Source organism: Tribolium castaneum, chromosome 9 (genome assembly GCF_031307605.1).
Source record: "Tribolium castaneum strain GA2 chromosome 9, icTriCast1.1, whole genome shotgun sequence".
Classification (NCBI taxonomy): domain Eukaryota; kingdom Metazoa; phylum Arthropoda; class Insecta; order Coleoptera; family Tenebrionidae; genus Tribolium; species Tribolium castaneum.
Window position 1 is genome coordinate 12,688,997 of NC_087402.1, and position 14,051 is coordinate 12,703,047.

A 14,051-nucleotide genomic window follows, 5' to 3' on the forward strand; every position below is an offset into this window, starting at 1 on the left:
CGTCTGGCCACAAATCGTCGTAAAGTTTGTAAAAAGCATTGAGTGGTTAAATCGCTAACCGCCTCTAGGTGGATGGCTCGTGTGGTCAGACAAACAAATACGCAAATGTATGCCTTTACTAGAGAAGAACCGCGACCTCGCTTATTCCTAATCATGATAGGACCTGCGTAATCAACTCCTGTTCTAAAAAATGGGGGCGCCGGAGTTACGCGACATGCAGGGAGTGATCCCATTAAATAGTTAGAATCTGGAGGTTTTGCTCGAAAGCACCGGACGCATTTGTGAACGGTCTGACGCGCCAGACATCTTCCTCTTAACGGCCAGTATCGTTGGCGGAGCGTATTTAATAGAGCTTGAGCCCCACAATGCATTTGCTGCTTGTGCTCATCTTCGAAGATCATCTTGGTCAATTGATGTCTACCGGGCAGTATTATGGGATGTTTTTGATTGTAATCGATTTCTGCGTTCACTAGCCTACCTCCAACCCTAAGAATTCCGTGACTGTCAAGAAATGGTTGAAGCGATTTCAAACTGCTGTTGGAGGGAATGGAGAGGCCTTTTGAAAGAGTTGATATTTCCTGGTAGAAGAATTGTGATTGTGCAGTTTTAAGAAGATATCTCAGACTATCTTCTAGTTCTTCGACAGATAAGGGTCCATTTCGTCTATCTTCCGGCTTATTCTTTGAGTTATGGATAAATCGTTTAACCCATGAAAGGATTCGTTTCGTCTTACTGATTGATGACCATTTATCGAACAAGTCATCTGATGTATCAGTATTGGTCAGACTAATTGTGTTCGTCTTTTGTTCGGGTACATTGCTGAGATATATATTTGGCTGATCTGGCCAATGTTCTTCATCGAGTTGCAGCCATGGAGACGCTGAGAACCACATTTCACAACTACCCAACTCACTTGGATATATGCCGCGTGATAATAAGTCAGCAGGGTTGTCATTTGAAGGAACATGTTGCCATTTTGCGTTTCGTGTTAGGTTTTGAATTTCGCTAACCCTGTTAGCTATGAAAGTTTTCCATCTTGACGGAGGAGAGTTTAACCAATTTAAAACGATGGTGGAATCACACCACAAATAATGACCGTCAAAGTTCACATCCATTGATGAGATTACCTTATCGAAAAGCCTTGCAAGTATCAATGCTCCACAAAGCTCCAGTCTGGGCAAAGATAAGTTATGGAGCGGCGCGACCTTTGATTTCGCGCAGAGTAATTTTGTAGACCAATTATCTTGGCTTGGGTCTCGAGTGCGAATATACATTACAGCACCGTAAGCTCGTTCAGAAGCATCCGAAAAGCCGTGCAATTCTATTGAAGATCTTGCTATTACTATCACACATCGTGGAATAGAAATACTATTTAGCGCAGTGAGATCTTGACGTATTTTTATCCACTCCGTGTAAATTTCAATTGGTACCGATTCGTCCCAGTCCAATTTCAAACTCCATAGTTTTTGCATAAGGATTTTTGCCTTGATTACTACTGGTCCCAGAAGACCTAATGGATCAAATATTTTTGAAACCTCGGAAAGAATTACGCGTTTGGTTGTCGATCTTGGTGGTTCACCCAAGACAATTTCATAGTTTATTGTGTCTTGGCGCGAGTTCCATAATATCCCGAGCTTCTTGGATTCGTTGTCTCCCAACATAATCGTTTCTGTTTCTTCAGGAACATGATCAAAGTTGGTGCGCCATTTTGTCAAATTGAATCCCACCTGGTTTAGTGCCTTGCATAATCTATCCTTTAATTCCATTGCAGCCTCCATCGATTGAGCTCCCGTCATCAAATCGTCGACATAAAAGTCATTCTCGATTACCTTGCTGAGTTCTGGATCATCAGACTTGAGATCAAGCGCCACTTGATATAGGCATCTGATAGCTAAAAAGGCTGCTGCGGTGCTACGTCACCGTTGTTAACTCATAGGTCTTCATTTCTTCGTCACTTTGATTTCTCCAGTAAATTCTCTGATATCGATGAAAGTCTGGGTGCATCAATACCATGCGGTACATTTTCTCGATATCTGCGGTTAAAACATATGGGTATTTTCTAAACCTTAAGATGATAGAGAGCAACTCATTCTGAATAGTTGGGCCTACCATTTGACAATCATTTAGTGACAGACCGCAATCTGTCTGTGCAGAACCATCGAAGACAACTCGTATTTTGTCTTGTTTGTCGTTTACTACTGGATGGTGTAGGAAATAATAACCATTATTATTTGTTTCATCGGTCATGGTTTTGATTTCTTGCATATGTTCCAAGTCTTCATATTCTCGCATGAATTTTTGGTATTTCTCACGCAATTTGAGATCCTTTTCTAGCCTTTTCTCGAGAGATACAAATCGTTTCTCTGCAACCTTCCCCGTATCAAACAAGGATGTTATTTTCTCGTTAAAGGGCAATTTTACAATAAATTTGCCTGATTTCTTGTCCCTCTCAGTGTTTTCTACGAAATGTTTTTCGCAGAGTGTTTCTTCCTGTGACCACGGCTTTCTACCTTTGATTTCTTCTATTTCCCAAAATTTGTTTATGTCCCGTTCAGCGTCAGAGTAGATAAGAAAACTCTTTGTTTGTCTTCGTTGCTTGACAGTGTCTGATTTCCCTGAGAGCACCCATCCCAGCACGGTCTTTTGAAGCATGGGTCCCTCGGGAATGCGTATTTGACCTATTGATAGGAGTTCGTAGAACAGTTCTGCTCCGATTAGCATGTCAATTGGGCTGCTTATGTTGAATTCTGGATCTGCTAATATGACGTTTTTGGGAATGTTCAATTGTGAAGTTGAAAACGATACTTCGGGCAGAGAATTTGTGATCTTGGAAACAATGAGACATTCAATGAGTGCCGAAAATCCGCTGACGTATGATTGTATTGTTAGTTTGGCTTTTGATGTGACTGTGGACTTTACTTCATTCAACCCTGATATGGATATGTCAACTGGGTCACGCTTTATACCCAGTTTTTTGCACATGCTTTCCGTAATGAAATTCGATTGAGATCCGCTATCTAGTAAAACTCGACATAGATAGTGATTCTGATTTTTTCCCTGAACGAATACTAGGGCTGTGGATAACAATACCTGATTTGCGAAGAAAACATGCGTGTTGACTGTGGTCGCAGATTTAGTTGAGACTGTCGGTCGACGACGTTGTTACTGGTTGTTCAGTAGCGTTAGTTTGTTTTAGATTGGTGTGCAATAAGGTACTATGACGTTGATTATGTTACCGCGAAGCTTTTGGCCCTTGTGGCGCAGCTCAGCGTAGCAGCGGTAACAATGGTCGTTTAATTGTACGAAGCTTCATTTGTAGTTACGAACTGAAAAGTTCGGGGTTTTGTTGGAATAAAACGACTGAGTTCGGTGTTAAGTGAGACAGGGGAGAAATTGGAGAGCTGGTGGAGGGTCGATAGCGCCCATCGCAGAGACCAGCGAGGTTTAAGAAGGGAATGAATACTCAATGAATACTCAATGGAGACTGATTGGATACTGATTGAATACTGATTGATGTGGCTAAGGGTGGCTCGTTTTATGCTAAACAACCCTTAGCCAACATCCAATGAGCTCACAAGGGGTGAGTGTGGGTGGAGCGACAATTCGTATCGAAGGGTTCCTCGCAGAATTGCGGGAAAAACCCAGAAGGCTCTCGAGAGCGACTCGCGGATTGGTTGGGGCTGGTAACAATTACATATACGACAACCGCTTCCACGACAATTAGTTGCCATCTGATTAGATCCGAAACAATTTAGGCAGAGCTTGAGTCGTTTTACTTCGTTTGTGCGCTCCGAAACAGACATTTTTCGAAATTGGGGGCAGTTATAGACACGATGAAATTCGCTGCTTAAGTGACAAACATCCTCTTTGGTTGTAGTTGCTAGAGATCGACTTGATGACTTTGGATTGTGACTAATTGGAACTGAGGATGTGCGATTTAAATTGGATGATTGTTTACTCATTTCAATTGTCTCGAATAGTTCGCATCGTTTACGCAGAAATTTTTCCAATTCGGAAGTTGATGGATAGTCTCTGGAAGAAACTTCTTTCTCCCATTCGCGTCTAGTAGTAGGATCTAACTTTTGTACTACTAAAAATACAATGATGGTGTCCCAATACTCAACTGGTTGTTTGAGAACTTTTAAAGCGCGCAGGTTTTTTGACAGATTGTCGAGCAGGCTTCGTAAGCCACTGCTCGATTCCTTTAGTAATGGAGTAATATTTGTGATTCCTTTGAGATGATTGTTGATTATTAAACGTTTGTTGTCATATCTGTCTTCTAAAAGACTTCATGCCGCATCGTAACTTTCGTCGCAAACTTCAAGTGATTGTACAATGTTGGCCGCTTCGCCTTTTAGCGAAGACCGCAAGTAGTGAAATTTTTGAACCTTTGGGAGCGTGAGATTTGAGTGAATGAGCAAATTGAACATGTCTCTGAATGCTAACCATTTTTCGTATGCACCGTCGAAAGTGGGCAAGTCAATTTTGGGTAACCGAACCGAGTTTGAAAATTGTGAGGTTAAGTTTTGAGGAATTGTTACGCGATCGGTGTGCTGAGTAGGAATTTGGGTTATGTTATCTTGATTAACGTCTTGAACCGTTTGAAAAGAGCCCCACTGCGAGATCGGGGGCGAGCGAGCCTGAAAACGCTCCTGTTGAGCAACTGGGGGTTTTACGAAATTTGTGGCCATTGCGAGGGTCTCGTAATATTTAGACTCAAATCTTCGCGTTCGCTGTCTTCCTTTTCAACAGCGTCATCGTTGTCAAAGTCGATGAGAGTTTCTATTTGATTCTGAATATCGTTAAACTTGTCGAGCAATGGTTCCAATTCATGGATCCTTTGTTGAACCGCGATTTCGTCCCCAGGTTTGTTGTGTGTGTAAACGAAATTGATAATACGCGTTAAATTTCTTTTAACGTCACCGCGATTTCTACGCAATGCTTTGGTCTGCTCGTCAGACATTTTTGGTTGTGTAATCTTGGAAAACTGGGAATTTACGGGAAACTGACGCCTACCTTGCCGTAACGCCGAATCCTGTTGTATCTGGTTCGCACTTTGCTTGAATCCGGCTCGAAGGACCAATTTGATGGCTACTTAAAGCCCTATTAAGATTTGTTTTTGGGAGTTCGAATAAAACACGTTGGTGTCTTTCTCGTTCTTGTCGAACACCATTTTATTTCTCTGAAGCATGCGCCACAGGTTCATGCCGATGGCGCCGTAATCCAAAAATAAGCACATTGTAATAACAGTGGATATGAACTGGGTAAATGTTCTGGTCCCATAGGTAGACACACTGCTGCTACGACACTCCAACCAAAACAATGAATATCCTGATTTTGAACATTAACTATTGCCCTCTTCATTTGGCGCTTGGCGGTAGTGGGATATACGATGAAGCTTTCAATGGAATGTAATAGTTTACATTTAATTCTAAATGTAAGATTTTTACAAGTGTCCAGCCTAAAACAAAGAAGCAAAAAAAAATTGTATTATAAAGATTTTTACAATATATAACTACCTGAATCTCGTTCCAAAAAATCCATCATTTTTTGATTAATAACTTCTTGAAAGTCATGCAACATATTCCTAATATTCGTGCCTAAAGTGACAATACTGTAAGTAGTATTGAAAGATTTTACATCAAATATCCTCTAAGGGAGTACTTTGACAATTATTTCTATGCTGTCTACTTCTCTCATGGACCGTAATAAGCTTTGGATCAATGTCTTGATTACATGTAACGCACATATAATTGTTGCTAGCTAGAAAAGAAAAATAATTGAAAATAGAGTACCTATTAGTTAAAACTTACCAGTTGTATGAGATATTTTCTGTTTTTTGGCGGCCGGTCCTCCATTTTCCTGTTTTTTGACCAATTGACAATAGAGCTTTTCGTGGCGTAGTCGTGATTGACGGGTTGTAAATTGCTTATTATAGTTTTCACAGTGATGCATTTTCTTATGAAAATATTAATCAATAAATTAAACAGGTTACTAATAAAGTTTAATTATAAATTTGTTGCTATCTGTTACTATCTTTGAAAGACTTTTATTTATACTATATAAATATATATTTTTTTGTGTTCAAAGATAGGTATCCAGCAAGACCTCGAGGAGGAGCAGCATGCTTGCCATCGTGTTGTAGGTAGTATGATGTTAAAATTTGGAAAATCGCGTCCGAATTAAATGTACTTGATATGAGTGTAGGACGGAAATAGGATTTATTAATATTAATTATTAATATTAACATCACTAATATTAATATTAATATTATAATTATTAATAATTAATATTAATGGGGACTTTCGCGAATGTCTACGGGGCTTTCAAGGGCGCCGACGCCTCCTTGATCGTGAGTGAGGGGGAGTGGGTGGAATGATGTCGTCGTCGTCATCGTCGTCTTCGTTTTCGACATCGACGTCTCCACCCTCCACCCTATTCTCAACTCTATTATTTATTTGCTCTAGAATGGGTGACAATTGAGAGGGTTGAATGATGTCATTTTCAACATCCATCTCTTCACCCTGCCTCCTCTCTTCAACCCATGGCTCTGCTAGTGCGTCAATGACATTTTGAGTAATAATACTCATCGGATCGAACGTTGCAGGAGGCTGAGGGAGTGGTGGTGTGATGTTAAGTTCCACATCAATCTCGGATCCAGATGGTTGTTGCATGTCATTGACGCCCTGTGATGGTTGTGGTGACCGAATGATGTTATTTTCGACCTCTACCACCGACAATCTCTCTGGCAGAACATCATTTTCCTCAATAATCGGTGAATTGGGTTGAGGGGGATGTGCAACATTACCATTGATAATGTTTTCCACCTCAACCCAAGGCTCCGATAAAGCGTCAATGATGTCCTGCGATATTATCATAGGGGGTTGAGTTAATACCGCAGGTGCCGCTTCAGGAGATGTTGGTGTAACGGGTCGGGTAAACATTGGCTCAACGAAGGGGCTTTGTGGTGGTGGTGGTGTTGGACTGGAAGAGATTGGGGGTTCTTCCACCACCATATCATCAAATACATTTAACTCATTGGTAACCGAATTATTGATGGGCCAAGTTCCTTCATCCACAACCGGATTGGACGCCGCCTCGTCTTCATTAATAAACTGGTCTATTAAGGTCAACAAGATGTCGTCCGAATAATCATTTTCAATACCATGTTGAGCCAGGTATTGCGTGAATGGTAAAGAAAACGATAATTCACTATCAGGTTGTGATAAAGGAATAACCATAGAATCATCATTATCATCCTCATCAACGACCTGTACAACACAGAATGAATTTCTGCATGCACTCCCTGCAATTTTATAAATTGTTGAAAGCTCCCATCAAGGTCAACTTCTTTGTATGCACTTAGTGCAACTACATTGGTGTATTCCATCAAGGTTAACATATAGATACAAAAAATGTGCAAAGAAGCCCTATGTAGACAGGATGGAGTGTAACCGCCTGTTTCAAGGACATTGTTAATCTGTTTAATTTATTGAAAAAATGAGAAAAATCACTCATATCCACTGCAATAATCAACTCTTTTTTGTAAATAAAATGAATTTTTTGGGTGGTGAATAAGGATTATTGAAAGTGTAAGGGAGTGGTAAATATTATGAAAAAAATACAAATGCTTATAAATTTATAACATTTATTTATAAATACTACAATTAATTAATTCAATTAATATTCCATTTCATTACAAAAAATATTTTTTGAAGAGTTTGTATTTTCAAAGTTGCTTCTCGATGATTGTTGATAATCATTATTAGTATTATGGGATAAAGATGAATCGAAATAATTTCCATTTCCGCAATCAAAACTTCTCCAAGAATATTCACGTTGTGGAAGACATCTTCGTAAATGTCGTCGAAGATGTTTTACTTTCAGGCGATGTCCTGGATTATTACGACAAGTTATCCAACTCTCTTGATCCATGATTACTAATAGACTGATGAGTTGAGATTATTTACACAATGTTTTGTACACTTTTAACGGAATGTTTGTTTTAAAAAAAATACATTATGTAGACTGCAATATGCGTTATCGTTCAGATGGTACATGCATTTAACTTTATCGGCGTGTAATGTTGGTTGTTGTGGAAATTCAATAACTTGTTTATGTGTATATTTTTTCAAAAATTCGGCCTTTTCTCTTCCTTTTACGTAAATTTTATCAACGTCCTTTAACACATTGTTTATAACTTGTACGTGTTTCCAATATGGAATATGTCTCATATTCCAGTCAATACAATGATAATTCTTCATTAACCATTTTATTTGTTTTTCATCTTGAGGATTCAAAAGTTGTGAAGGGAAAGGTTGTTGAAAAACATAGTGTGAGTTAACGTGGGAGCGTTAACAAATTATTTTTTAAAAACTATTTATTTCCACTATTTTCATTTACACTTTATATTTATTGTTACAACTTCACTTTTACAATTAATTCACTTGTTATTAATAAATTATAACTTTTACAATTTTACGAATGGCTTGAAATTAACGACAGGCAGCACCACGACTCAAGATTATATTCCAGACTAAAAATGCGTATTTTCATGATCTGAATTTATAATAATAATTACTGCATTATGTACTCGAACGCCTACTTGAACGCAACATGTCGCGTCCTGATTTGTTTTGTTTATATTGCCGAAATAAAGCAAGTAAAGGGCCAAAATGTATCAAGTCTGACAGGGTATTTCACCCTAAGTGTGTCGAAAGACTGAATATTGAAGTGATTGATGATGAACAAGTAATATGTTGTACTGGAATGGAAGAAAAATCGGACGATGTCCTTGAATTTCTAAAAAGTGAAGAGTTCTCTGAATTGGTAAGAGGAATTGTAACAAATGCAACTATGGGACTTCAAGATGAGATCCAAAAACTACGTAATGAAGTTGATGTATTGAAGTCATCTAATATAGATCTTATTAAGCTGCTCACTCCTTCTTCGGGAGTAGAGATAAGACCTAACCATACTCATACGTTAACGCAGGAAATTAAAATTCAACGATCTAGGGATGATGGTGGTTACAGCAACACCAACAGCAGTAAATTGAAGACAACTATTCCTTGTAAAAATTTAACAACGAGGAGAGAACAGCAAAAAGATCTAATCGATGTAGGACCAAAAAAACTACGCTATAATAATTCAACAGTGAAGATAGCTGATTTCGATATAGAAAAAGTAGAAAGGGACAATGACCGCTCATCTAATGGCTGGATACAAGTACAGTCAAAAAGACGAATAAACAAAAAATGGTCCGGTGTGCGTGGTAAGGCTAATACAGAGAAATCTTCAGGTCTTACAGCAGCAAATAGGAAGGCATATATTTACGCTGGAAATTTCGAAAACTCAACTAAAGAAGAAGATGTTAAAGACTATTTAAGCAAAATATTCCCTAATGAGACTATTGAAGTAGAGAAACTTACTAGAAGAGATGATGCTAGGAGCATATCGTTTAAAATTATCACAGATCGTCGGCTTCTGGAACACCTGTACAATCCAGACAACTGGCCGGAAGATGTGTTGATTAAAAGATATCAGTTTTTTCCCAAAAAGCAGAATAACCTACACGAATCAGAAAGTATCTCCAGAGACAAATGAAGAACCTTGCATATTGTATCTGAATGTTCAGAGTTTCCTGCCGCATAAGGATCAGTTAGTTGTTTTAGTGAATCAAGTGAAGCCAAAACTACTAATATTAAGTGAAACAAGAGTGACAGAAGATATTAAGGACGTTGAAATTCAAATACAAAACTACAATGTGTTAAGATGTGATTCTTCAAATAGGTACACTGGAGGTGTGATGGTTGTATGTGAGAAATGATGTGAAGGTTTCGTCTATTGATACCAGAGTTTGTGAAGGAAATTATTGGAGCTTGAAATTTGATCTTGATCTTAAAAACGAGAAAATTAAGATCTGCTGTGTCTATAGGTCGCCAAGTGGTAACTGTCGTCAATTTATTGAATTATTTGAAGAATACTGTGATTTATTTAGCAACGATAGATGTATCATATTAGGTGATTTTAATATTAATTTCTTATCAGATAGTTACTATGTAAATCAATTAAAAAACATTGCGCGAGTATATGGCATGGAGCAAATTGTAAAAGATCCAACTAGATGCACACTAAACAGTAGTTCATTAATTGACTTAGTGTTTTATAATGATGTTGATTTAAATTCACATGTACTTGTCACTCCTAAAATTAGTGATCATAATATAATTTTCATTACAATGTTATATAGTAAAGATAAATGCTTTGAAAAATTAATAAACTACCGTTATTACAGAAATTTTAGCGAAATTAACATTATAAAAATATGTGATGAAATAATAAAACTCAATTGGGATCAAAGTTCAGTAGATGTTAATTTATTGTACAATAATTTATTTACTGTTTGTAAAAATATTGTTGATGAAGTAGCTCCAATATGTTGTAAAAGGCTTAATACAAAATTGCCATGGTATGATAGTGAAGTCTCCAAAATCGCGCAAGCTAGAGACCTGCAATATCGCAAATTTAAGCAAACTACTGATGCGGAAAGGGAAATTCACTGGATAAATTTTAAAAAGTTAAGAAACGAAGTTGTCAATTTGATAAAATGTAAAAAAGATAAATATTACCACGAGAAAATCGACAATAATAAACATTCACCAAAAAAAATGTGGAAAACGTTAAAACAACTCATTAGTAAACCTACCTGTGATGCACCAAAGTCTGTGATATTTCCCATAGATAATCAGAACAAAACATATAGCTGTGATAAAAAAATCTGTGATAATTTTAATTTATATTTTGTAAATAGTATTAAGGACATAGCCAATAGTATTAATTGCAATAATGTTATGCCGACAACTGATCTTCAACTTAACATACATATAAGTAGTAAGTTTTGTAATTTTAAACTTTTGGAAATGAAAGAGCTCAAAAGTATAATTTTATCTTTCGAAAATAAAATTAATATATATGATTTTTTTAATTCCACATTATTAAAACATTTTTTTTATGTCATTGGTCATGTTCTATTACATTTTATTAATACATCACTTGATAAGGGTGAATTCCCTGATGCTTTAAAAACTAGTATGATAATTCCAATACCAAAAATTGCTAATACCTCAAAAGCTGAAGAATTTAGACCTATTAATACATTACCCACATTTGAAAAATTGATTGAAAGAACAGTATATAAACAGTTAGTAGAATATTTTGATAAAAATAAATTACTGTTTACAAATCAGTCAGGTTTTAGAAAAAATCACTCTTGTGAATCAGCCCTGCAGTTAACTGTTACCAAATTTAAAAGAGAAATTGACGGTGGTAGATATGTGGTAGCAGTTTTTTTAGATCTTAAAAGAGCATTCGAAACTATCGATAGAAATATTTTATTAACTAAATTGCGGTGCTATGGTATTGGGGGTAATGTCATTAAATGGTTTGAAAGTTATCTAACAGACAGGAAACAAAAAGTTAAATATAATAACGTTTTGTCTGATGAAGTGTCTAGTGAATTTGGTGTACCACAAGGTAGCGTTCTTGGCTCTCTTTTATTTTTAATTTATCTTAATGACATTGTAAACTATTGTGATTGTGATTTTGTTAATTTGTTTGCCGATGACACATTGGTACAGTCCGGGACATTTCTATTTGGACATAAAAAATTTGAATTTTCTGACATTTATACGTGTATTCAGCGTCTACGTGAACAAAAAATTGTTCTCTCTCTCATTCTATGTACACATTGGTATATAGCATGCTATGACACTGATCTTGATAAATGTATTCAAAAAATGAACAAGGCTCTCGAAATACTTGAAAAATATTTTAACACAAATAAACTTAAAGTAAACGTGTCCAAAACTAAAGCTATAATTTTTACAACTAAATATAAATACAACCAAATTGATTTTGCCAACATTAATTTAAGCATATATAACATAACTGTAGAGTTTGTTAATAAATGTAAGTATTTAGGATTTTACCTAGATAGCTTGCTCAATTTTGAGAGTCATCTCGATTATGTTTGTAAAAAAATTAGGACGAAATTGTTTTTTTTCTTAAGAATATCTACGCATGTGTCAATGCAAACAAGAATTTTAATTTACAATTGTATTGTCCAACCACATTTTGATTATTGTGCCACACTTATGTACCTGCTACGGCCTAGTCATGTTGTACAACTGCAAAAGCTTCAGAATAGAGGAATGCGTATAATTTTAAGATGTAACCGCTTAACATCTATAAAATGTATGTTATCGGCCCTAATGTGGTTTTCTGTGACGCAACGACTGTATTATTCTACCATGATTTTTGTATATAAAATAATTAAGCTTGGAGTACCAGAGTATTTCAGTGAATATCTTATTTGCAGAAATAGTGTACACAATTACCAGACTAGGGATTCTTCCAAAATTAATGTTCAAAGTGTAAATTACCGACAAACAATGTTATCTTTATTTTTTAAGGGTATTAATGAATATAATAAGTTACCAAACAATATTAGAAATGCAGGTACTCTATCTATATTTAAATCAAAAATCAAAGATTATGTGAAGATAAATGTGCAATAAGTGTGACTTTTATCCACTAATGTAATTTTTTATTTATTTTTAACTATTGTAACTAGGTCTCCTATTAGTTAATAAATTCTTCTTTTTTCTTCTTCTTCTTCTTCTTCTTCTTCTTCTTCTTCTTCTTCATCTCCATTTCTTTTTTCCTGATGCATCTAATTTTTTTTCGACAATCCAAATTGGACTGGACCAAGGTGATGTTGATGGTCTGATTATACCTTGTGTTAGCATTGAATTTATTTGTTTTCTCACTTCTTCTTTGTGAATTTCTAGGTATCGATAAGTTTTTGTAAATATTGGGTTGTTGTCTTTGGTTCGGATGTAATGTTTAATTTGATTGTTAAAAGTTAGAGGTAAGTTTTCGCAATAAAATATATCTCTGTATTCAAAGCATAAATTTTTGATTTGTCTTTGTTCTTCTGAATTTAAATGTGATATTCTGATATTTTTCAAATTTTTCTTTAATTGTTGGTCAATATTTGAGTCGATTGGGGTTATTATTGGTTCTGGGTTTATGTAAAAAGTGTTTATCGCCTCAATTTTTAATGGTTCGAATAGCATAATACATAATTCTTTTTCTGTGGGGTTGATTATTGTGGTTGTCGCGATTTGATTTTTTACTGTGACGAATGATGACGGTATTTCGACTTCATTAAATTTGATGTATGATAAAATTCCTTCATTTATGTTTTTATCAACAGGGATGTTTATTATCTGTTCTGATCTTGGGGGTAAAGTGACTTTAAAAATTGGTTTTTTCTTTTTTATTTCATCTGATTTAAAATATATTGGTATTTTTACTTTGTCTGTTACAAAAAGTTTCTTTTCGAAATCGAGGGATGCATTTAATTTTCTAATCAAATCTATGCCTATTAATCCATTATATTTTGGGTTAAAATCGACAAGATAATGTTTGTGTTTCAAATCTGGTCTTTCGAAAATTTTTGAAAGGGGAATTGTTGCACTTGCTTTATGACGTGTTGTTCCATGAACTGAATGTATTTCAAAAGGATCTGAGACTATTAAATTTGGATAAAAATTTTGTGCGATTTTTGGACTTAAAAGTGTTTTTGCGGAGCCTGTACCTATTATCATCTTTGCGTTAAATTCGGGTAGAATTATGTATAGTAGTTTTGAAATGTAATTCCGGTCAATATTTAATTCAATTACGTTTGATTCTTCATTGGAGGCTGTATCCAAAAATTTTGGAAAGGATTTTCATTTTCTGTTTCGGGAAAATTGTTTGTTTCAGCAAAATTATTTATGTCGTCAAATTCTTCTGTGTTTTCATTTATTTGATTTTCAGGGTTTTCTGCATCTTGATAATATAATTCTTCAAAAGTAAAATTTGGTCTTTGTTGAGAGGGGGTTGTCTTTGTGGTTGTTGTCTCATTTGATTGTTTCGACTGATTGTGGAGGTTTCCATTGGAATTGGTTTTGGAAATTTACGATTTGGGTTTGGTTGGAAAACGT

The 14,051-nt window shown here is 35.8% G+C and overlaps 2 protein-coding genes across 3 annotated transcripts in view; one reads left to right on the plus strand and one right to left on the minus strand.

The window, feature by feature from the left end:
- LOC103312764 (tRNA (34-2'-O)-methyltransferase regulator WDR6) overlaps positions 1-14,051 on the plus strand; it is a 100,053-nt gene that overhangs the window by 69,369 nt on the left and 16,633 nt on the right. The gene's annotated exons all lie outside the window — the stretch shown is intronic.
- Positions 1,912-4,055, minus strand: LOC135267110 (uncharacterized). The gene is made up of 2 exons (XM_064358856.1): positions 3,695-4,055; positions 1,912-3,143 (listed from the first exon to the last, which is right to left on the minus strand). The coding sequence occupies exons 1-2, from the start codon at positions 3,960-3,962 to the stop codon at positions 1,912-1,914; spliced, it is 1,500 nt and encodes a 499-aa protein (XP_064214926.1). The 5' UTR covers positions 3,963-4,055.

Coding starts and splice junctions, on each gene's coding strand:
- LOC135267110 (XM_064358856.1), bottom strand. CDS start 3,962: ATGAGTAAACAATCATCCAATTTAAATCGCACATCCTCAGTTCCAATT. Junction 3,144..3,694: donor TGGAAGCGGTTGTCGTATAT/GTAATTGTTACC, acceptor GTCGACCGACAG/TCTCAACTAAATCTGCGACC.